Consider the following 25,690-nt stretch of genomic DNA (forward strand, 5'->3'; position numbering starts at 1 on the left):
AAAGTAAAAACAAGTCTTTCCTTGTTTCCCTCCACAGTAGTGATGAAGTCTGGCTCTTCTCAGAGATTCAGTTCTTTTCATTGGTTTACTGTAAACTGGGGCTCTTTCTGCTACCAAATGGATTTTTAGGGGGGTTTTGAGTTCATTGAGCGAAAAAAAGTTGAAAATTCATAACAGGATATGTTATAACTACATTGTTTTTCAGTTGGTAATTTTATATTTATAGTTTTTTTTCTTGAAGTTTTAGTTTCTTTAATTTACTATATATTTTCAAATTTTCCTTTTTTTATATTGTCAATATTTGTTTTTCAAATTTACAATTTCTTGTTTTCACATTTTCTTTTTTTCAGTTACAATGTCTGTTTTTCAAATGTTCAATCTGTTTTTCGTTCACTTTAAGCTGATCCTGATTTGACCCCATACATCACCACCCACAACCAGTGCTGTTTCCTTGCTATGACAATAGGAAATGCTTATTTTTCAGAAAACCCATTAATAACAAAACACTTATTTCTGGTCTTTTTGTTTGTAATGACCTTCCACTTGGTGATTTCATTTTCTACCCTTCCAAAGTCTTCTGTCCCCCCACCCCCCTATATAGAATGTCGTAGCTCTGCCACTGATAGGGGACCTGGACCTCGAGGAGATTTCCAGGTTTATGAAGAATTCAGAAGCCAAGAGCAGCTTTGGTCACTTTGAACTCTATAAAAAACATAGAGCTAAGAGGAAATGATTAAAAAAAGGTCTATATTTTAACTTCAAATATTCACTTTTCCGTGGATCTGAGGCCTGCAACAAAACAGAGCAAACCTTAATTTTACAGAACCTTCTTGCCGTCTTAGTGATTCTGACCTTCAGCGCAGAGCTGACCAGATATATGTGGAGAAAACAGATTCCTAAAGGAGGAAAAACTCACTTGAACTCTATGAAAGCCACCAGAGTGCTAACCTAAAGAGCAGAGGAGAGGGGAAATTCTGTGTAACACTTGGCATGGGACCTCGAGGTGGAGTCCAAGACAGTTAGCGGTTCTTGGAGAATGCTGGAGGAGCAAACACAGAGCTGGAAGCTTTTACGTTTGTTAGTGTTGAGCTATTTTCTTCAAATCAGATCTGTTGGATAACAGGATTAGGCACCTCATGCTTTGTAACCTAACACACACAGGTCACTGTGTTTCTGACTCATCCAGTCTGTATGAGTCAGTCTGTATTTCCCTCCAGAATATTGTTTTTACTCTTTCTTTTTTTCCCAGATGAAGGAAAAAGTGTGTAAAGTGACCAACGACAAAACATAAAAAGCTTTTCTTTTCTCTCTCAGACGTGGTGCCAGAAGAGCTGGCTGAACCCTTCTACAAGGACCAGTACAACCAGGAGCACCTGAAGCCCCCGGTCGCCTGCCTGCTTCAGTCCGCCGAGCTCTACTGCCGCGCCGGCAGCCTCATCCTGCGCAGCGATGCCGTCAAACCTTTGCTGGGACACAATGCCGTCATTCAGGCCTTGGCCCAGAAGGGCCTGTATGTCACCGATCAGGACAGACTGGTCACAGAGAGGGACCTGACGTCCACGCCCATACACATGGTGAGGGGACTCACTTCAAACTCATTTCATCTCATTTTTCAAACAGAAACACACGACACTCTTTATGCCCAGGTTGAAAATGCATACGGCACATAGTGGTAACCATGGAAATGGGTTCTGAGAAAATGCTGGAGCTCAGTTTAGATCACTGTGTGACTTTACACAGAAATGTGTGGAGTATATATTGACTCATCTCCTGACACTCACATTACATTAACCAGACACCTTTGGATTACCTCGTCGCCTTAGAAATATGCAAGAAACAGATTTGGATGCTACTTCATTACATTTTCTAAGCATACATGTGGAAAAAACAAACAGAACCCTAAATCTTTAAGTCTACATTTCAACTATTGTGAGATAAGTTAAATTAGTAAATGAAGGTCATCTGGAAAGTCTATATAATGATGCTGGTATATCCAACTCTGGAAGGCACGTTCACACTGAAGGGTTTGATTCACAGCCAGATTTGTTTAGTTTTTCCAGTTTTTGTGGCGACTCTCAACTCAACTCTCAGCTCAGCTTTAGTTATATAGCACTTTCACAAAGCAGGTAGCTAGAACAAAATGCTGAATACCATAAACATAAAAGACAACAACACTAAGACAAGATAAATAGATGTAAAAAAGTCAATAAAATGATGAATAAAATACTAAAGCAGCTGTTTTGGCTAATTTAATATTTTATTTTTTACGTTTTTTTAGGCTGTTTTGGAGTTAGGCTAATATTTACACACTAGCTTGTCGGCTAATTTTGGCTTTTTTTCAGTTTTTTGGGATATTTTGAAATTAAGCTATTTTTTCAGCTACATGCTAACCTACGCTTTTTTTGTTTTTTTAGGCTAATTTGGCATTTAGCTAATATTTTAGCTGGCTATTAACTTCAGCATTTTCAGCTATCAGTTTCAGCATCTTCAGCTATCAGCACTAGCATCTTCAGCGGCCAAATTCAGCTTACATTATTCACACTAACATTATGACAGGTAAATCTATATATCTAGTTCATAATTATGAAGTTACAGTTTTATAGTTTAAAAAATAGTTTTAGTGTGTTCATTATATCTTTATCCTGTTCAGTCTGCAACCTACTGTGTGTTTTGGATTTTGGTCCCTTGTGCGGTTAAGATTGACATCCCTGATCTAGACCAATCAGCTTCCACCCTCTGGCCAGTGATTGGCTAGTTTGGTGGCACAAATATCACGCGAAAATCAGAGTTGAGAACTCAAAATCAAAGCAGGAGAATGCGAAATTCACAATATCACATCTGAAAGCTACAGCATAGCCATTTTACAAGCAACATTTTTTTTAAATATGACTTTTAATTTGTACTTCTACAAGAAAAAAGTCACGATTGTTAAATTACAAGATTAAAGTCATATATATATAAATTTATAACTTTTCTTCTCGTAAATGTATGTGTTTTAAAGTAGTAAATTTATTACATTAAAGTCTTAAATATACAACTTTTAAAACATGTAAATTTTTGAAAAGAAAATAATACATTTACGAGGAAAATACCAAAACTAATACCAACAACACCAACATTGTGTGTTTATCTGAGCTGTCTTTGAAAATGAAAGATGTAGAGCATTTTCTGAAGCTTTATTTCTGAATATGTTTCAAAAACAAAGACATTCAGAACTTTTTGGTGCATAATAATCAAATTTTTATTAGCGTAGCTGGCTCTCTGTAGTTTGGTGTCGGTAATTCCGAGTTTCATATGTAAAAGATGGAGCTGAAAGAGGCACATTTGCACCACCGCGACTTTATTCTTCCCTTTTCATTCACATACCCAGAAGTCCATTTGTCATTTTACGTCATGTAACTGTCATGCACACAAAAAAGGGGAATGAAAAGTGTTAGAAACGTCCCATTCTGCAGATGAAATGTCCCATTCTACAGATCAGGAGTGTCCAAAGTCAGTCCTCGAGGGGCCACCTCCTGCTGGTTTTCCCCTTCCTTATCTGGTGCTGATTACCTGAATCAGGTGTGTTGAGCCAATAAGGAGCTTCAATGGCAGGTTGGTTGGAAAACATGTAGGACACCAGCCCTCAAGGACTGACTTTGGACACCCCTGTTACAGATGAAACGTCCCGTTTCAACACAAAACAACAAAGAGGAAGGAAAATGGTCTGTTCCGTTAGCATAAAATCACAGAAAAGAATATTCCAAAAACTTACCTCTTGAGAGGAAACATCGCACAGACTTGGAGGAAGAAATGACTGCTGCTGCACATATCGTACACCTGCTGGACTGTATGCTCACTTTGACTTTAATCATGTAAATTTATGTCTTTAAATCTCATAATACAACTTTTTTTTGGTGGCCTTTACTCCATCGTAGAAAACAGTTGTGTCACAAAGGCAAAAATGTGTATTGAAAGCAAATATTGAACATTTTCATTTTCAACTTATAACGTTTTGCCTTTAAAACTGAACATTTTGTTTGCAATTTAGAAAATTTGGATTTCAAAACTGTCTTAATGTAGCAAGACCAATATACCTTCATATGGTAAAGGGAGAAAAATTGATGTCAAAACTGGAAGGTTCCTGTGTCAGTTTCTGACCGTGGTTCTTCTTTGGTACTTCTCTTCCTTTCTAAACAAAAAAATTAAGGTTTATTTTTGGGACTATAGTCCCTCATAAGTACAGAGAATGGATTAGATGGTGTCAAACTCCAGGCCTCGAGGGCCAGTGTCCTACATGTTTTCCAACTAATCTGTCATTGTCGGCAAAATACACCTGATCCAGGTAGTCAGCTGCAGAAATGGCGAGGTTTCTAAAAAAACAAGCAGGAGGTCAGCCCATGACAGAAATGGTTCCTATATCTGTGTTTTGTTGGATATTTTAGTTAATTGCATCAACTACAATAATTGTATTATTTGCCTCTATCTGTAACTGGTATTTGGCCTTTTTTTTTTTTTTTAGGCCTTGTGAGAATTTTTTGGTTGGTTTAGCCATTAAAAGGGGCTGTGAGTTTATTGCAGCAGCTGCTAACACACGCATGGCTGGAGACCCGGCACTCCTACTGACGCCAAAAGGTGTCTGCATTGCAGTGCACTCTCTCCTCCCCCCTCCCTCACTGGCTTTCCTCCGACACTGTTTCTTTCCTCTACCATCCTAATTTTATCAATAATTGCTTTGGTGGTCCATTTATTTGATCGAATATTGTCATTCCTTGACAGATTCTCTACTTTATTGATGGTTTTATGCAATGTTTAATAGTTAATTATGTTTATTTCATGTTCTTGCTGTATTTTATCTTTTATTTGATTCTTTTAGAGCTCTAGAAAATATGATTATTTTACTTGGCACTTGTTGTGTGGTTTATCAAGTGAAGATGTTTTGACCTTCAGCCATAAAAAGAAGTGCAAGCAGTAATTCAGAGATTCGTTTCATGGATGCACAGCCATAGACCATCGACTTTAGTACAACATTCATCTTCATTTGTGTAACTCAAAGTCGGCTAATCGGTCAATCTCTACAGTATTTCTGGTCTAATTGATGCGACGGGAGCTGCGAGGTTGATGGAACGTTTGCAGAGCGATCAGCATCACCTCACTCACACTGAAGCTGAGGCTTTTATTTTGAAATGTAAAAGAAAAAATGATGATCTCATGATTTTCCAAAGAGCGTGCTCCAGAAAGAGGAATAAGGAGGAGGGGGGAATACGAGGCGTGTGGCAGTCTGTGGGAGGGTGAATGAATTAACAGAGAAAAGGGGGTGGAGTTTAGGGGCTGCCATTTGGCCGTGAAACAAGGGGGGAAACAAGAAAGTGGAGTGAGAGGAAAAAAGAAGAAAGGAGTAGACAAATGGAAGGAGGGAGATGGAGGAAAAGGAAGAAGCCTCTTTGGCTCGGTGGGGGCGTGTGCCGTGCCAGAGAATGAGTGGAAAAGGCCCACTGTTAATACGGCCATCTGGAAAGACTGGAGGAAGAAAGGGACACGATTAAGGAGGGGAAGAAGTGTGAAGCTTCAGAAAGCAAAGGGGTGGAGGAGGAAGACGGGCATTGCTGCAGTAATGTGGAGGGTGGGGTCTCTTAAGACTCATCTGATGCACAGATGACACCCCTAGAGTCCTGCGCGAATCCAGCAGTGCACCTGAACGCCTCATCCGGTCTGCAGCAGAGGACATTTTGAATGGACCATGATGATGCACATCTGGATGCAGGCAGACAGCTACGGAGAGAAAATAGACTCACATGAGTAGTGTGTGTGTGTAATTCTTGATTTGTAATTCATACATTACTCATGCGTAACTGTGTGTACTTGCAGCTGTTTATTAGAAACTCTGAAGACCAAACATTAGCAGCAACACAGACTTGGAGAAAAGAGTCTCACATCTGATCTGTGCATAAATGCGGTTGTGCGTGTATTAAACGATTAGTGTGTCTTATTTAAAGATTTTTATGGATAGTACAGTAAGTTTCAAGCTAGTGAAAATTTAAGTTGTGTATGTGCATATTGTATTTTCTATGTGTACGTTATTGATATTCTAGTGTACATGTGAATACACAATTGCAAGTAGGGGTGTGCCAAAATATCGATATTGCGATATATCGCGATATTTAGTCCTGCGATCGATTCTCGATGGGTTCTCACCAAGTATCGATATTATATTTTCATTTAAAGAGGCTGTAGCGCTGAGCGTGCGAGTCGCGCGCCGGAACTATTGCTCAGATGGACGCGCTCCGTCGGACTTTTAATAGCGATGCACGCGCTTCATTCGGGAGAAGCACCGGTGAGATTCAGGCTCTGTAGCGCGTGTGTGAAGCATGTCTACCTGTCAGCATTTATCCTCCATCTGTAGGAGATCCACCCGGTAAGAAGTGACTTTGTCTGAGCGCTAGAATGACAGCGATCACTTACTTCCCGTTTGCCGAGGGAACTGGGCACGTGCTGCGCAGTTGTGTGTGTGTGTGTACTTCAAGTAGCGTCGGAATTTTCGCTTTCATACATTTCAATGTTTAACCTGCTGGTGTACGGTGTAACTTTGGTAAATTTATAATGTGACGTTTTCAAACAATGTAATCACTTGTTGCTAATGTTAATTTAAATATTTTTTTAAACAAAAAAAGCAGGATTTGATGTATGAACTTAAATTTAAATGTAATTAAAATATAGTACATGAATTCACTGTAAAATTAGGGAGGTTGCTAATTAATTGAAGCATTTAAAATTATATTTGCCATTATTGTGTGTGTTTTAAGGTTTTTACCTATTGACTGCTGACTGACCAAATGGAAAATAAATAAAGATTGGAAAAATTATCTCAAGTGACAGTCTGAGTAAATCAGCCTTCATTTCTGGATGCTCAGTCCTTTTCAAGTAAAGGAAAAGTGCACGAAAAATTAGGTCAATTTTGAGAGAGGCTGTAAAACATTATATTCATCATCCTTTGGTGTGACGTTCTTTTGGAGGTAGATAGCTGTTGTCACTTGATTTATTTAATTTTTGTTCTGTTGTTTACAACAATTCTGCCCTAAATAGTGGCAATGCTGATCATGTTTACTATTGTTAACATTAAATTTGACAGATAATTCCAATTTGGTTGTTGTCAATGCTTGTCAAAGACATAGTCTTACTGATTTCAACAATGTTGCACAAAAGTGTCTATAATTTGTTGCACAAAATAAGAAAAGTTGTTTATTATGATTGTGTTTAAGCTAAAAAATATAGACGGGGATATATTTTCACAAAAAACACGTTCTTCTATATAATGCTAGTTATTAGAGAGGATTTTTACCAATTATCGCAGTATCGCGATATTATCGATATCGTGAACCATGTATCGCGTATCGTATCGTATCGTGAGGTACCCAGTGATTCCCAGCCCTAATTGCAAGTACACAAAGTTACCATAGATGTAAAAGACGCAGATCTCCAAAAACCGCCAAGTCTAATATGTGTCTAATACTGTAGACCAGGGGTGTCAAATACGGCCCGCCAAACGGTTTGATCCAGCCAAGTTGTGAAGAGAAAAGAAATAAAAGGATGTTAAAAAAAGAAGCAAATTTCTAGTCCATTCCTGTGGTGAGTTATGGTTATTTATAGGAATGGCCGCAATCCGTAATTCCGCCACTAGGGGAAGCAAAGGAAAATAAATACTGGCATAGTAAGAGATCAAGAAATGAACAGCATATCTTTGCAGGCGCATGCCACATCTGTGTAAGATGGAGTTTGGTTTCCCGCTGGCGTTACTGCTGCTAAGTTGTTATAAAAATGATCAGGTGTGACACCACAGTTACCAAAATGTCATTGTCAAAAAGAAGAACGATTGACATGGAGTGCCGAGCTTTTCAGGAAAAATGGACAAAACAAAAACAAAGCTACAGATAACAAGTTGATCTTGGGTTATTTTGCTGTTATCTCACTGGTCCGGCCCACTTGAGATCAGACGGGTTAATACCCCTGCCTTAGACGCTGGTCTCTAACAATGGCCGGGCTCCTTGAAGACCCATTAGGTTGTGAACAGTTAAGCAGTTGCGGGGGGTCTGTGGTATTTGTGTTGTGAGCAAGTGTAGCGATGACCTGCCACCTGCCACTTTCAATAAAAAGTCTATGCAAACGTACGTAGACCAGAATTTGGTTCTTTCATATCCAGAACGCTCGTAGTCGCCCATCTTTATGCAAGTTTTAAGTCCAGTTGTGGCCTCTACGTAGAAATCAGCCATTCATTGTTGAGTGTTGAAAGTTCAACTGATTGAACTTTTTCACGCTTAATTGCGGCAACTGCACAAGCTAACAATATAAAACGGATGCATCACAAGCTAACGATTTCCTTGTGGAGGTGCAAAGAAAGCGAGCGATGGATTAGAAGAACTGGTTTACTCAGCAAAGATGATTTTTGATACAGAGATTGATTATACTTCAAAGAGAAAATAAACAGCCAGAACATCATAAAATTTTCTCTTCATTTCAATAAATCCTGAAATGTGTTTACATCTTTTAACCTAATTTAATCACAAAATGAACCCATTAACCTTCACCATTCTGTCTTTGATAAAATAAGTGCTGGTCTGCAACAGACGCCAGTCTCTATAATGACGATTATTTTGGGATAAACTGAAAGGGTACTATTGGAAAACACGCATAAAATCTATGAGATGCAAATCAAGAATTACACAAATCCTGTGAGTCTATTTTCTCTCCATAGACATGCAGGTGTGAAGTTGTGCTACAGAAGCATAATTGTGTGTTTGCAGTGACGGACACTTCTGATGTCCGTCACTCTCATGTGGTTGCTTTGATTGTGTTTGCTCAGCTGTATTATTATTTTTACCTATAGACGCCTTTGATGGAGGACACACAAACACACACACACCTTTGATGAGACGTACCCCACCGACGCTCCTATAGGAGGGTTTCCATGAGCGAGCTGCAGACCCGAACAACTCTTTATGATCATTGTCTGCTTTTTCCACTGCCTTATAAGGCGTGTCTGTCATCGTGACACACAAAGAAGCACAAAGATCTTTGTGAAGGATAACACACAGCACAGTGCCTTTAAATTCATGCTGTAAAGTCAACAGTGGCATCCTTTTACTGCAGTGACTGTGGCCTCTTTCTTCTCTTTGCTTCTCAGCATTTTGCTTTCTAAATATGCACAATAAATGAACTTCAACCCAGAATACGAGCAGGAAACTATGGATTTTGTTGCGTAAAGTAATTTCTTGATGCTATTTGTCACTGTATTCATCACATCAAAATGAAAGCCTTATTCTTTTAAAATTGCAGATGAAGGAACTACGTTTGTCTCCTAAGATCTGTGCTCAAACGAAACCAAAACTTCAAGTTAAAAATGGAAAATTATCTGATTTTTGGTAAAACGTTTTGGTTTTTAAGTCATGCAGTGTGATTTCCTGGATTTTTTTATTTCTTTTCCTGATGATCTGCTCAGGCTCTCAAAACCACACATGCTTATTAAACCCATTGAAGATTTTTGTACAAATTAGAACATCTCTAATCAGAGGAAAGGCTCCGCGGGTTTGATGTTTTCTGAATCTTCCCTGTTTTTGCCTGTCAGTCAGTCAGCTGTCAGCCAGATGTTCTTCAGCCCCTCCAGGAAAAATGCGTACAATGTGAGCCATCTGACAATATCCTGACGTATGAAATGAAATCACAGACTTTCATAAAACAAGAGTTGTGTATATGGAAAAACCGGAGGATATTGTCCGGAACATTCATTGTGATCAAAGGTGAAGGCGGGTTGTAGGTCTCCAGGGCTCAATCTGTCAGGGTACACATTGTTTGTTCGAGTTTCAATACATTTCTGTGTTATTTTGTTTTTTTTTTAATTCAACATTTAAACATTTCTGTAGCCTATAAATACACACATGTATATGTGACTTTATTCCAATGAAACATTAGCTTTTAACTGTTTAAGAGCTAAAAGCAGCCCTTTTTGTTCAAGTTTTTTTTTTGTTTTAAAATAAGGATTTGCCAATCCCTTAACAGTTTTTTCTCCACTGCAATACATATTTTAAATTGAGTAAAAAACTAAATTGAAACACTAATTTAAACTAAAATTAAATGCAAACTTCTTCTTCTAGACTGCTTGAACTGTGAAGTGGTGGATGTTTTTGTTAAAAATCACTGTGTTGTGGTCTTAATGTGTTTTATTTTATCTTTATAAATGTATATATATTTAGTTTTAACAATTTTAACTCTTATTAATCACTTATTAATGTTTTTTAATGATTGATGAACTTGTATTAGTGACAGCTTAATTCTAATTTTCTGTTTTAGTGACTAAATCAATACACTTTTTTAATGTTTTATGTGTATTATTTATATTTTTTCATGACAAATTGCTGTTTTACTGTATTAATGTTGCACGGACCAAACATCTAGTTAGCTATCTGGCTAGTGACACCCAATGAGGTATATATCACTAGAGATAGCTAGGTTGTTGCGCACACAAAGTTGGACCCCATATTGGAATAATATAGATGGAACGATATAGATAAATGTCATTAAATATTTAAAACAGTCTAGCTTTCTAGCTAGCTTTCCAACTTGCTAGCTAGCTATCCCTGCATGTATACAGTGCAGGACTATGACTCTGTCCTTTCATTGTAAAAATGTTGCCATTTAATGCTTGAATTTTTTTAAATATCCTAAAATGAGCGGACCAAATGGAGATAAGAACAGTACAGCTGTTACTTTTTAAACAACTGCTTTCTGCAGAGTAAAAGCAAGTGTACTTGATATTTAAACATAAAAAACAGTCTCCACTGGATTCCTTTTAACACACATCACAACATTGTTCTTGTGCATTTCCGTCAAACTCCTCTGTCAAACCATCAGGTGTTGTTGATGCTTTAGGGTGCTCTGGACAAAAGTTGACTCACTGGTTTTTAGGGTTATTTAGTGAGACGTTCTACGCAGTTCAAGTAAATTCTTTTCCATAAGGATTTTTTTTCCCAGTGGTTCTCTAACATCAGGAGCAGCTAAAGCTCTGTCCCAACAGTTTAATTCTTTGGAAATAACTTGATGTGATAATCAGAGACCTGTCAGTTAAAATCACTGCAGACATTTCATTGTTGCTGCAGTCCCAGCTGGATGCTTAGGTAAGCAAGGAGCACATTTTCACTCACGCTGGGGGTGTAAAGTTGAGTGTTTTCAAGAAGACCCGCAGCGTGACAGGAAAAGGAAGGGGAGGTCTGCTGTTCTAACCGACCTGGAATGGGATTAGAAAGGCCAGCAGAATGTCAGGCTTTGTATAAGAGATGATGTCTGCCGAGCAAGAAAATCAGCGCTTAGTGAATGCAAGAAAAAAAAAGAGTTCTACATATATTTGGCTGAGTTTCCTTTAGATATTTATCAGCTTAAAAGCACAGAAATTTGAACATTTAAATGAAGTATTGAAGCCGTTTTTGATGACCTGCCAAAACACCTCATTGGTTCAGTGAAGGATAAAAAGCAATTAAGTCCAACGTTTGGAGATTAATTCCTCTCCAGAGAAAGAAAAGAAAACTCAGATTAGTCTTCTCTAACTGGTTGTTGTGTCTGCACAGAGTTCTCATCTGGCGCTCATCGACACCCTGATGATGGCGTACACCGTGGAGATGGTGAGCACGGAGAGGGTGATGTCCTGCATCAACAGGTACTCGTCTCCTGAATCCCTGCACAGCGAGGCACTTTTCCAGGAGATGCCCTACGACACCGAGGACGCAATCGTCACCTGGATCAACAAGGTGCGTGCCGGAGCACGAAAGGCTTTTACCATTTACCAGCATGTTTGTGGTTCACAGAGACGTCTTTGTTCTACTCTGAGAAAGGCTCCCGTCGTCTTGATTTGGGTACATGAACAATGGTTTGGACTACAAAAAAAAAAAAAAAAACTTTGAGGAGATTAACTAAAAAAAAAGAACTGTTTAAAATAGAACTCACCTGAGCTGCTAAATGTGCACAAAATAGCAAAAAAATGGAATGTGCTGTTGATTTTGCCACTTAGAGTTGGTTTTAAGGCCAGAAATGGACTTTTTTGCGAATATCTGAATTAAAACTAGGTCGAATGGGGACTATAAATTATTATATATATTTTTTAATTATTGCAAATGTGTTATTAAAGAAGGAGTAAAAGGTAAGGACTCATCAATCGCTGCTCTTTTTGCTCTGAAGGTGAATGAACAGCTGCGGGACATCCTCGTGGAGGAGCAGCGGCTAAAAGAGTCGTCCCATCAGGAGGCCAACCCCACGACGCACAAAGTAAGTCCAAAACTCATGAAGCCTAAATCCTATCATCAGTCAAGCAAAAACTGTTTAAGAAAGTGGATTTTTTTTTCATATTTCCCTGATTATGTTTAGTTTTTTAACTTAAAAATTCAAAGGAAAGCTTGCATTTATTAAACATAAATGCAGACACTCAAACCAGAGGAACAGATGAGCTCAGGCTCCAACCAGCTGCACAGACATTTTTGGCAGTGGAGGCATCAACATGTCGAGGGCAGAGGATGAGACACTGGGTGACAGTCGGAGTAGAGGAGGAGTGAGGGAGCGTCAGAGATGGAGAGAAAAGAAACAAAGCAGCAGCAGCAGCCCTGCAGTGGGAAACACGGAGACGGGCTGTGAGAAGTTCTGGCATCTGCGGCAAATATGTCCGTGTCAGAGGCCTCCCGCAGGCCTCGGCGTTATGTAATGTTTCTGTGACCCTGCAAGTCAGTCTGCTGGCACAAACACGCTGCAGTCAGCCACCGAATACTTGAATTCACTTCCCCGGAACGCTTCATCTGTCAGGCCTCAGACAGAACCCTGCAGTAAAGTGTGCAGTAAAACAAACAACTTTTGATTGTGGCACATGAGTGTTTTTAGGTAAACTTCCTGCTTTTTTACTAGTATATCATGGAGGCAAACACTACTGAAAGATAAACTTTTTAAAAATAAGCATTTTTAAGTAAAATCATTAATTTAATTTGACATATCTGTACCATTATGTTGATTTTCATCCATTATTTTAAGAAAAAAACTTCAGATTAAATCTATTTTTTCCAAGTTTTTATTTTTTTTTGCTGCAAACTAAAAGGTTATCTTCTTATAAGCTTTAATAGGTATTGTCCATTAAGTTAGTTTTCCATAAACTCAGATTTTGACTAATATTTACTCTTTTTAAACCCATGATTAAAAAAAAAAGCTACATGTCAAGTCACAAAATCCCATATATGAGCTATATCTAACTCTTTAGAAGAAAACAAATTTAAATGTAAAAATGAAACTCTTGTTTAATTTAATTTATTAGATTCATATCCAACATATTGATGCATCTTCAGTTCATTTAAGGCTCTAACATTTGACAAATGCTGCAGTTCTGCTCTGGAAAACAACAAAACATCTCTGAATGTGGTGCAAATGCAGTGCATACCACTCCCTTTAGACCTGTTAGCAGTCAAATTAATAAATATTTTTTTTATCTTAGTTTACTAAAATCAGGAATATTGTCTTTTTTGTTGTTGTTTGAGGGTACTGATAGATCTTCCCTGTGCAAACTGATACCACATGGGTGTGTGACTGATTCAAAGCAAATTTAAAGTCCTGTCTTGTGGAAAAATGTGCAACATGAGTCAGCTGCTTTTGTGCTCCATGCTGCATCACAGCTCATTTTCTGCAGAGGAGGACGGGGAGGAGTCTTAGTCTAGAATAAAGGAGGATAATAAGAACCCTGAAATATTCCTCAGCAGCATACGCACAAATGGATAAAGGAGCGTCTCAGTGATTCTATTCTGGGAGCGTGTGAAGCGTGTTTAGCTGTGGTCATATGACTAAACGCTCATCTTTGTGTGTGGACACTGAGAGGGTTTGTGCTCATCGTGCTCTCACTGTGACTGTAGAAAGTCAGGAAACACAAACTCAGTTTGTGGTTAATTACAGTTAAATATAAAAGCTCCGTGTGTGAATTGGGTCATTTTGTGTCTCTGGATGAACGAGAAAAAATAATTTTCTTTACAATGTGGCAACGATTGACTCTCTCTTATTTCAATTTGAGGCACTGCCAAAAGAAAAAAAGACTTTGAATTTGTCAGGACTTTTAACCCCTTAATGACTGTTGTCTCAAATATGCGACAAGCCAAATTAGCTCTAAAATTACCTAAATGTTGCATTTTCTTCAAAGCAAAAACATAAGTGAATACCTTTTTTCATAGCTGGGAATAGGCGTTAAGGGGTGAAACTCTTATTTTTTTTTACATTAAGTTAATATTTGTGTGAATTCTGAAATATATTTAAATCGCTTAGATTAAATATTTTTGACACATTGAATCCTCAACATTCTTTCAGTAATTTCAACCGTTTTGGTGACAAATTTGCATTTTGTGCAACTGGTTTTGTTTACCTTTATGTGTTTTCTTTACAGTAATTTGCTTTAATGTTATTTAACATCATGGGGGAACTTAAAACCTTCGAAACGTTTTTCTCTTTAGGAGCTAAAAGCTTAAACCTTTGACATTTCTGCTCAATTTTGCATCTTATATGAATTTTAAAAAAAGTTTAATATGTGAAAAAAATTAAAGTAGGAAGGGTTTCAATTATTGTTATTAGCATTTAATTATTTGTGTCTTTTGAAAAAAAATATCTGTTTTTTGGCCTTTTTTTAGTTAACACAAAGAAATTGTAAAAAAAAAAGCATTGAGCATTTATACAACAAAAATAGCTTCTATTGTAGAATGTTTTAACTCTGTTATTTTTTAAACATGTTATTTAACCATTTATTGGGTCATTACTGAAACATTTCAACAATAAAAACTTTGTTTTATATTTTCTCAATAAATCCAGTTTATTTTTCTTTTTATTTTTTTTTTCGATTCGCTTAAACTTGACTGAAACGTGTTATTTTGATTTTTTTATGTAATGACATTTTTATTTCAGATCTCCTGTAATGTCAAACCAGTTAAAAAACAGCTTTTCTAGTTAAATATGACAGAAAACATTAACTTTTGGGAGCAATATAGACATCTTTTGACATTTCAATCATTGAAAAGAAATTTTTAAAAAGTGAATGAAGATACATTTGGTCATAAAAGCCATTACAATTAATATTTATATTAGTAAAAATATATATTTTAAAAATAATATTTAATTTTCCAGAGTACTTTATAAAAAAAAGAACTTACTAGTAAAATGTTTGTCTTTTGCTTTATTCACAGACCCTAAAATCAAAATAAAATAATGTTCGTTCCACTTCTTAATGATCTTTGTATTTTAAAATAAACGTTGTATTCATTCTTTAAAATAACAGCACCTTCCTCCTCCTGTCTTTGGGTTAATACTTGTTCCACTCTCTCTTCTCGTCCAATCATGATCTACCATCAAGTCTCCTAGCAAATGGTACTGGAGATTGGTACCTGTAAGTCCATTCACCCTCCAGAACACCTCCTCAGCTTCACCACCAACAAGACTTCATGAGTTCCCCCCTTCAGATTCCTCCCCCAGCCTCTTGTCAATCACTGCATGATAGCCCTGAGCCCCGTGTGTTTGGTTGAAGTCCCCTAAACCTTTCTTCTGCTTCCTAAAGATCAGCCTCAGTCAGGAAAAGGAATTGATCACACAATTTCTGCTAAAGGTAAAGTTTTGTTGGTACATCAGATGAAGGGTTTATGTAGTAAAATCTAGTACAGAATTAATAAAAGAGTAAAAGATTGAAAAAACAAGCTTTGCTCTGAATTAGGATTTGCTCCTGCAGCCTGTATTTACAGACAATCTGGGGGTTGTTGATGCACTGAGGACTTAGTTGTGTTTATCGTGTGTTTTTTGCAGACACATGTAGGCAGGAAGGCTGCAAATTATTATTAAACCCTAAATCACAGGCATTGTTTGTTACTGAGGTTAGAACTGCCAGCAGAGTCTCAGCTGTTATTAAATGTTGGAAACTATTCATTTGCTACTCCGCTCTGTCCTTAAGGAGAGCCGTGCGCTCCACGCGTCCGCTTATAGAGATAAACTGTGGCTGTAATGACGACCGTTTTATACCAGTGAAGTTAGTGTGTTAGTTCCTGTTCTTCTGCATGACCAAATGCAATCTGCATTACTTCAACCTTATGCTTGAACCCCCTCCCCAGATTAACACTTGCACTTGTGTTAATGCTGATGATTGGTGCATGCAGATCAAACAGTGTCTGCAGATTTGTTTGTTTCAAGATTCAAAACAGATATGTGCAAAAAATGATTAGTAAAAATGTCACCATGGCGCTTTAAGTTGATGTCTTTATGCCGTTGCCATGGTTTCAGGCTCGGTACAGGAGGGAGCATGCCCAGAAGAGCGCTCCATCGCTCCCCCTGGTGGAGAACCTGCTGAAGGACAACACCGACGGCTGCGCCCTCACTGCCCTTCTGCACTTCTACTGCCCGCAGGCTGTCAGGATGGAAGGTAAAGACTTTTTACCCAATCCATGCATATGTATGGAGGACCAGAAGAGACAAATTGAAATAAATATATATTTAATATGGAATTATTAAATAAATTTGTCATGAATTATTTAAAATTGGCATTTTATTTCATGATCTAATGAATAACATTATGCTCCACTTTGCAGCATTTCGTTGTGTTATCTGTCAAACTATCCCATCAAACTCAGTGGGCGGGGCTAACTCAGATCATCTCTGCTCCATTTCTCTAGCCAGCAGGACTGTCCACACAATGCAATTGGTTTTAAATTAATGTACTATATACCGTCTTTATTTTAACATGCGTCAAAGTTGACAGTTATTCAAAAGTTAGTTTAGCTCCTGTCGCATGTGGCAGGAGTTTTCGCCCAAAACTTTTCTCAAACTCGTCATAGAGGACGTGGATACCGAAAGATCGAGTTTATTTGTTTTGAAGAGCTGAATAAAAGCATCAGTACGGCAAGCCAAAAGGATAAAACATCACCAGGAAAAGCAGGCATGGCAGTGCCTCACTATGTACTACGAATAATAATAATTATTTAAAATATTTAAATGTTCCCACAGTTAGTTTCAATAATACAATTAATACCAGAAAATAATGGAAGTTTAATTTTAACTTTTCCGTTTAAGATTTAATTTGGACATTGGGGGGTGGGGGCAAGGGAAAAATTGCATATTAAGCATTCTTTTCTCTCTTAGTTTTTGTAGATTTGGTCTCCAGACATGTAAATGTAATCAGAAACTACATATTTTTGCATTTTTGTTTATGTTCAAAGATGTGTGAGTGTATATTTATACTTTTGAAGTACTTTATATGTGTTTTCTCAAATATATGTTTTCAAAAAAGTAATTTTAGGCTTTTATCTTCTTGTTTTTTCCTGTTTATTTTTTCTTTTTACTGATTCAAAAAGTGATCCGAACCCTGACCCTAAAACCGTGACACGATCTGAACCGTTTTGTGATCTGTTACAATTCTGGTTAAAATACACTTAGATCAAAAAATGGTCAGAGTGGGTCTTTAGCTGATGTAGCAATATATTGGTGCTTGTATTTTCCATAATACTGCTGTAATGTTTTTTCTAAAGTCACTGTTGATGATATTTTAGAAAATATTATTAAAGTTAGTATTCAGAGTATGCTTTCTGATGTGATTGGTCACAAGTTGTGATGGAAAAACCGTAAGAAGGGAAAAAGCTGCAGCTTTTTCAAAGATAAACCACTTATTTGAGACTTGTAGGAACAAATTTCACACACATGTGAAAGTAAACAGCTTGATTTTTCTCTAAAAATAAATTGATTTACAGTGTAGGACAGACTCACTTCACTCTATAGGGTAAAATAAAACTTACTTTGCCTAATAAATTCACAAATCAGAGTCTCCTCTTCTAAACAGACAGCAACCCTGATGATGCATCTAAAAATTATGTATGAGTGAGCTGCAAGAAGGATAAAGAAGATGGTATCTCTTTGTGTTCCCGTCTGCTGTTACCTCTCCTTGCATGCGGGTGTTTACGATCGACTCCTCCCCTCTCCTCTGCTGTGCAGACATCTGCCTGAAGGAGACCATGTCTCTGGCTGACAGTCTGTACAACCTCCAGCTGGTGCAAGAGTTTTGCAGGAATAACCTCAACCGCTGCTGCCACTTCAGCCTGGAGGACATGCTCTACGCTCACGCCTCAATAAAGGTAGGAAGAAATTTGAGTGTGGAAGATGGAGGAGATGAAGAGAATGACACAAGGCAACAATGAGTCATGCAGGGAAAAGTTGAACTAAGTGTTTGAGTTCTGCAGTAGAGGAAAAAGTGGACTCCCCTTAATTCTAAAGTTTTGCTTCCATTTTTGTTCTCTCTTTTTAACATCAGTTTTTCAAAGTAAAGTGACTGCTGTCATACTAGGAGACTTTAGTTTAGTCTTTTTATTTGTGCACAATCTTTAAATCTTAAAAAGTGAACATGTTTTTCTCTCCTTTTTATGCAAAATTATGCTTTTTACACATGCATAAAACATGCTTTTTCATGCATGGGCTGTAGGAGACTGTTGCCTTCAAAATAAAAGCCTTCCCTTTGTTCAAACAGAGAACAGATTCGACTCTGCGAGGATTTATGGCCTTCAAGCGTCCCCTCTTGTCTCCTCTGTTTTCTTCTCTCCTCCTCTTTTCCCAAAACAAATATGTAAACGTTATAGACCCCCCTAGTCCTCCAGTGGAGCTCTTATTTGTATTTTAGGGAGCCTCTTCACTGTGTGAAACAGATACCAAAGAAAGCGGAGCAAGTGTGGGTAAATAGTATGCGGAGAGCGTGGGCAGAAACATTCAGATTCAAGTCACATTCTGAGCTGACTGGGACTTTCCTCTCCTCACTAGCAAACTGTACTTTTTACTCTTTCTGGGCTCTGAATGTCCCCACTGTATAACCACGTTTTTAAAACACTACAAAAAGGGAACTATTGCCTCATCTCATCTTCCATTTGTACGTTTGATTTATTGACCAAATCATTTATTTTTACTTACTAAATCAGTTTGCTTTTAAGTGACACGCTTGAACTCCAGATTTTGGCAAGATGCTTCAATTTGACGTTAATTTATTCAGACATTTTTTCTTGTGTATCAAAAACACACACCCATTTGAGGTAGTTACTTAGCAACAGTTGGGTGGCAGTGATCTGCATGCTCTGTCAAAATGTTGGATGATGCTCAGGCAGACAAACCCCACCTGAGTGCCGTAAACGTGTGTTTGGCCCTTCAGAGTAACTACCAGGTGTTTATGGCGGAGCTCTTCTGGTGGTTTGAAGTGGTGAAACCCTCGTTTGTCCAGCCCAGAGTCTTCAATCCCAACGGTACGGTGCAGCTTTCAGTATTTTTTTTTTTATCATTTAAGGGGTAAAATATATATTCACTATGTTATAATTGTTGTTTTCCTCGTGCAGCCTGTGAGACCTCGTCCTCCTGTAGAGAAGTGGCTCCTGTGTCCAGTCCCATCAAACAGAGTTATGCAGACAGACCTTCAGGCCAAGAAAATCTATCTCCTGAAGGTATTTTTGACTCGTATGCTCTGTTTGTTTTATTTTGAAACTCACTTTTTACTTGCATTGTATTGCAAAGGTCATTAACATCATTTAAAGGGCAGAAACTTAAAGACCCACTCTGATAAAAATGTGTTTTTGATGTTTTTCTCATGATGTAGGACATCAAAAAAATCTTTTGGGAAGTTGAAGCTACTCCGACAATCCACAAGTTTCCTGTTTTGCTTTTAAAAACAGATTAAAAATGATCACAGTGGATCTTTAAAGGGTAACTAAACAGGGAAGTTGGAGGCTGACTCCACCCAGCTGACATTTGAAAAGCCAATCAGAGGGCTGGGGCTGAGGAACAGGACTGGTATCACTCTTGGAGATGCAGATCATGACGTGGGACTTAAATGGTTTGACCAATCACAAAATTCATCTATAATACCTCAATTCAACCTGTAGGGGGCAGCACACGGGTGGTTTTTTTACTATATTATCAAGAATTAAACGAGTTTATTTTAATTTGTCAAAAATTTGGCAATGACCACCAGACAGCACTTTTAAAGTCCAATTTATAGAGTTCAACCGCCAGAAAAAGTTAATTTAGGGTTTGGTTATCCTTTAGAGTCCAGCTTCAACTATATTAGTATTTTTTATAAATGGGTATGCTGTTTTTAGCAAAAATCATAAAGGCTGTGAGACATATTTTCTGTGGAGCAGCAGAACCTTATTAGAAATTTGCCTCTGAGTTGTGGACGGGACAGTTGGCGCAGAAGTTAGCCTCACTAATTTCCCATCAACCCTATGTTTACATGCTCTCCTGCTAACTTATAGAACCTCATATCTTAAAGCTAACATTGGTGTAGCTAAAAAAATATTGTGGCTATCCAGCCGTACATTAGTGAGGCGGTTACCTGCTCAGACAAAAAAACAAATGAAGAAGTGAATGGATCTGTTTGTCTGCAAGTGGATGCATCCGAATTGTAGTGGAGAAGGGAGACTTTGGGGAGTCGCTGAATCACAAATCTGAGTTTTTTCAAACTAAGTTTCCATCTGCTCCTGATTCATCACGGTTTAAATAAATAAATATTCAGAAATACAGTTTTAAGCTTAAATTATTTTCTACATGTCCTCCATCATGAGAAAAATGCTACAAGAAACACCAAAAACATGATTTTCACTGGAGTTGGTCCTTAAAGATTTGCTTAAACTGCTTCAGATTTACCACACATAAAATGTTTTTGGGAGATTTTTAATTCTGAAAACCGCTTAAATTACATTAAAAGTATGTGCAATAACAATCAGATGAAAGACAAAACCTAAGTATTTGATTTCAACAAGGTCAATAATCTATGAGAATCATAAAACTTTGACATTTTAAAATATGGCTTTTGTTCAGATTTTGTTTTTCTGAATAAAGAGATGAAAATTGAATCAAGAAAATATTTTATGCAACAAAAGAGACACTTTATTGCCAAGTGTCTGCTATGTAGAGGTCAGATGCCCTCTAGTGGCAGATGCACAGCAGTACATTTGTTTTTGTGTAACTCTGCACAAAAACGTTTGTTTTTATTATTCTGACGTATCATTCTATGCATTTTTCTCCTTTGGTCAGGGGGTTGAATTTCTCTGTCTTGCAGGTGAAATGAGAAGATCCAGCTCCATGTCCTTTGTGGATGGCTGTGCGGGGACGTGGCCCAAAGGGAAACCGTCAGTTCAAACTACTTACCCACTCTCTTGAAGCTAGCTGTCGCTGAAGTGCATTTTCTTTTTTGGTTTCCTTTTTAAACCAAACAATTATTTTCTTCCTCATCTTTCCTTAGCTCTTCCTCTCGGGGAATTTCCTTTGAGATTCCCTTAGACGGAGACCCGGCGCTGCTGCCCTGCGAAGCTCCTTCTCTGCGCGGGATGAGCCGCTCAGCCAGCAGCGACGGTCTGGGGTTCAAAATTCACTATGCAGCCCGAGGAGGCATGAAACGCCAACCCTCAGCCACGCCCGTCAGCGTGAACGGCCAGCACATACCTGAGGAGGAGGAGGACTTCACTACCCACAAGCCCTTGGAGCGGAACAACACATTTTCAATTAAGAGTCAAAACAGGTACAGGAAAGATCTCAAAGAAGATGGTTATTTTATTTTACCTCAATGTTACAAAATAAAACATGAATGTAGTTTATTTGACATCAGATGTAGCAACTATTATTTTTTATATCAAATCAGTTTTTATTTGGGTCTAATTTCTGAATTTAAGACTTTTTCTCAGAATATTTTTCCAACATTTTTTTAAAAAGGATGATCGTTGTTACCTTTTTTTGGATTTTTACAAAAAAATCTGACTTTTTTTCTAGATTTACTGTTGTAACCCCTTACATTTATTTTGCGCTGTAAAAAAATTAACTTATTACTTTTATGTAGATGCTAAATTATTGTAATTTTAGGACCCAAAGTGTTTTAATGCATATTTGCATTAATAGGCATCAGATAAGGAAGAACTTAGTAAAACTTTACTTTACAAATCTGTTTTCACAGCATTTTCATTTTTTTATTTTTTATTTTACAAGTGGTAGGGCTAATAACTAGCTCAGTGGCCCTGTGGTAGAGTGTTTACCCTGAGACTGGAAGGTCATGAGTTCAAATCCAGGCTGAGTCATACCAACCTGGGGCCCAATTTATGGAGAGAAAATAGGATCACCAAGATTTGTGCGTATTTCTTGATTTTTCTACTCATACAATATATTTTGTGCATAAGCAAAAAAATTATTAAATAAAGAAAAACAAAATAATATTTTACACACACACATCTTAACATTAAAACATCTTGAAACTAACTACACACAAATCTTTTTAAAAATTACACACGAATTGCTTGTTACGCACACACAAAACCATATTTACACACAAATCTGATGTGAGACTCTTCACTTCTCAAAGAATTGTCCACAAGTGATGCGTTTAAATGCTGCTAGAATTCTGGGTCATCAGGGTTTTCTTTTCAGCCACTTTGAACTTATATTGAAAAGTTGACTTTTTCTCACTTTCTTAAACAGTTATGCCCAATAATGAATGTAAAAAATTCTAAATTTGTGTTTTTTTAAAACTTTCAACACTAAAGCTTGATAAGCCCACTGGCCGGAGTTTTAAAGGGTCCAGCACCTCCTGGTATCCCCGAATGTGACCAGCATCACAGGAGGTGCTATCAGGGGAGGGGCTGCAGAGAACAAGCAATTAGTTCTGGAAAATATTTTTGTTTTTTAAGAGATAAGTGTATGTCAAGTTTTATCAGATAATGTTCACAATCTAAGTTCAAAGAAATCTCTGATGACCCGGCATTCTTGTGGCATTTAAACACATCACTTGTGGACAAATCTTGGGGACGTGAAAAGAGTCTCACATCAGATTTGTGCATAAATGTGGTTTTGTGTGTGCGTGTAACAAGCAATTTGTAAGTTTTAAAGATTTGTGCGTGTAGTTAGTTTCAAGCTGTAACTTCAATTTATACATGTGTAAATTGTATTTTGTATATTTTGTTTTTTCATAATTTTTGTGCTTATGCACAAAATATATTGTTACAAATCAAGAATTACACAGGCACAATCAACAATTACACATGCACAAATCAAGAACTATGCTCGGAAAAATCCAAAGTTACGCACATATCAAGAATTCAACACACAAATCACACAGAAATTAAAAATTATCCACGCACAGATCAAGAATTACACAGGCACAATCAACAATTACACATGCACAAATCAAGAACTATGCTCAGAAAAATCCAAAGTTACGCACAAATCAAGATATGCACGAACAAATCCAAAGTTACACACAAATCAAGAACTATGCACGCACAAATCCAAAGTCATACACAAATGCAAAGTTACGCACAAATTAAGAATTACGCATGTACAAATCAGGGTGAAACTATTTTCTCTCCACACCTGCTTGACACTCGGCATAAAGAACTTGGACTGGGGGTTAAACTACCAAATTTTTCCCCGAGTGCAGCTGTGTCTGCAGCTCACCGCTCCACCAGGGGTGGGTCAAATGTGGAGAACAAATTTCACACATCTAAGTACGTGACAACTAATTTGACTGTAAGTTCGAAACAGGCTAGTAAATCTAAAAATCCACCTGATGTGCAGGTAAAGCTGTAGTAACTGCTCTGCTGTAGTGATCAGATCACTAAATACTGTGGGTTCTCCCGGTCAGGTACTCCAACGGGGTCCTACCAGACAACAGTAAACACCATGGAGGCCACATGAGCCCCTCAACTCCCCCAAGCATCGAAGAGGCTCTCAAGATCATCCACGACACCGAGAGGCCTCATGCCAGCCTCGGTGTTGGCGATGGAGACAATAGCTTCTTTCTCCACGGCGTGGAACCTTCACCGCCTTCAGGGGCTCAAGCTGCCGAAGACGACCCAGTTTCTGCCAAAGCACATCTACACGACCGCGATCCCAACTCCGCCTCCACCGACGAAGTGGATACGGGAATTCATGTGCGAACCGAAGACATCCAGAGCCTGGATGAGGACTCTTCATCTCTGAGAGATTATTCAGACATAGACCCAGACTGTGAGGCCGTGACCCGCTCGTGCCCGCTGCCCGCCAGGCAGGAGCGAAGCCGAGACGGAGTCGGAGAGGCCAACCCAGAGGGCTCGAGAGGGACCGGTGAAGACAGAGACAGCCCCTGTGCCGGTTCAGCACCCACACTCCCCAGATCACACACTCTAAGTCCCGCCTCGTCGGTGGGTGGAGCCGGAGGAGGCCTGGTGCGGATGACAAGCTTCGCAGAGCAGAAGTTCAGGAAGTTGGAGGGAAGGAGCAGCGGAGGAACCACACCAGACAGCTCCGATCTTAATGTTCCATACACACACAAACCCGTTTCTTCTCAGGTTTGTGACACTTTATGAAAACACGTGCTTCAAATGGCAGAAATACAGAACTAAATTAAATCTTTTTCAACAGTTCTCCACACCTCCACTGCCAATCACCTCCTCGGTAACTCCGTCACCCAGAGACCCCTCCCACCTCATAGCCTCAGAAATGATTCAGCTCCGGATGAAGCTTGAAGAAAAACGCCGAGCCATTGAAGCCCAGAAGAAAAAGGTAAAACAGACGACAAAAGGCTCAAATAAAACAGCTTCAAACATAACTGACTGTTTTTTTTGTAACGTTTTCCAGGTGGAAGCTGCTTTCACTCGCCATCGCCAGAAAATGGGCAGAACAGCCTTTCTGAATATCGTGAAAAGGAAAGGTGTGACAGCTCCTCCTGGTTCAGGGGGAGCTGCAACGGACTCCTCAAAGAGGAGCAGCCAGGCGAGCGTAGAGCAGACTGAGAGGTGCAAACCAGATGGAGCCGCTCCAAAGTCTCCCTTTGAAGACGCTGGTGAGTAAAGCATCATTTGAAGCTTTCACTTTGTAAAAGAGAGTCCCACTCTTTGATTGAAATTAACACGTGTCTGTGGCATTTTTCTCACGAAGGAGGAAAATTAACATTAAAATTGCATTTCTGAGTATTTCTTTATCCAAATCATTGTAAATCAAGAAATGAAGGACTTAGAGACAAGTGTTATTCATAAACCGTGAAAGTTTAATGTAATGTAATTGTATTGTTATCTGCTTTATTTACTGTTGTTTTGAAATTGCTGCCACTTGAAAAATAGGTTGTAAGACCTTCCTGGTTAAATAAAAGATAAATAAAATTTATAAATGAATCCAAAAATGAATCCATTTGTGCCAAAAACATATGGAACACTATGGAACCCTATACAGCTCAGCCTCAACCAGACTCTTGAGTTTGAGAACCCTGATATAAACAGATGGATGATGGGAAATGGGGGGAGGCTTACTCCATACCAACCATAAACATATATTAATTCACTGGACAAAGCAAGGAGTTGATGTCTGCCATAGAGAATGCCTTACCTCCGGGTGTCGTGAAATCACCAAAGCCGTCCTCGTGGCTTCCTGATACGGCCGCCGCCATTTTGAAACCGGTGGACAGTGATTGGTCGGAGTTACGTTTTTAGAGGAACTACTTTCGCCATTCATAAGTGAGCTTGTTTGAAGTCCACACCTCTTTCACTGAGAGAATCTGTCGATCAAATTGAGCTCAGTTTATAACTTGAATAACTTGCGATAAAGAAAAAATATCTTATTAAAAAAAATAGGATTAGAAAGAAGCTGTTAAGAAGAAGGTATCAGAGCAAGAATGATTATTAACTGTCTATTTCTC

General features: G+C 38.3%; 1 protein-coding gene across 7 annotated transcripts in view; it reads left to right on the top strand.

Moving 5' to 3' along the window:
- The window catches only part of camsap2b (calmodulin regulated spectrin-associated protein family, member 2b), a 38,683-nt gene that overhangs the window by 7,104 nt on the left and 5,889 nt on the right, over positions 1-25,690 (top strand). For 3 of the 7 annotated variants that reach the window (XM_024273954.2, XM_024273955.2, XM_024273959.2), the window contains 13 exons: positions 1,315-1,574; positions 11,592-11,771; positions 12,199-12,285; positions 15,581-15,628; positions 16,294-16,432; positions 17,995-18,134; positions 19,193-19,283; positions 19,374-19,478; positions 21,095-21,164; positions 21,278-21,553; positions 23,663-24,347; positions 24,421-24,561; positions 24,637-24,841. In XM_024273954.2, the coding sequence (XP_024129722.1) occupies positions 1,315-1,574; positions 11,592-11,771; positions 12,199-12,285; positions 15,581-15,628; positions 16,294-16,432; positions 17,995-18,134; positions 19,193-19,283; positions 19,374-19,478; positions 21,095-21,164; positions 21,278-21,553; positions 23,663-24,347; positions 24,421-24,561; positions 24,637-24,841 (2,427 nt within the window). Of the gene's footprint in view, positions 1-1,314; positions 1,575-11,591; positions 11,772-12,198; positions 12,286-15,379; positions 15,413-15,580; positions 15,629-16,293; positions 16,433-17,994; positions 18,135-19,192; positions 19,284-19,373; positions 19,479-21,094; positions 21,165-21,277; positions 21,554-23,662; positions 24,348-24,420; positions 24,562-24,636; positions 24,842-25,690 lie in introns of all 7 variants that reach the window. The other 4 variants (XM_024273956.2, XM_024273962.2, XM_024273957.2 and 1 more) reach the window with 2 other exon arrangements.

This window comes from Oryzias melastigma, linkage group LG17 (assembly GCF_002922805.2).
Source record: "Oryzias melastigma strain HK-1 linkage group LG17, ASM292280v2, whole genome shotgun sequence".
Classification (NCBI taxonomy): domain Eukaryota; kingdom Metazoa; phylum Chordata; class Actinopteri; order Beloniformes; family Adrianichthyidae; genus Oryzias; species Oryzias melastigma.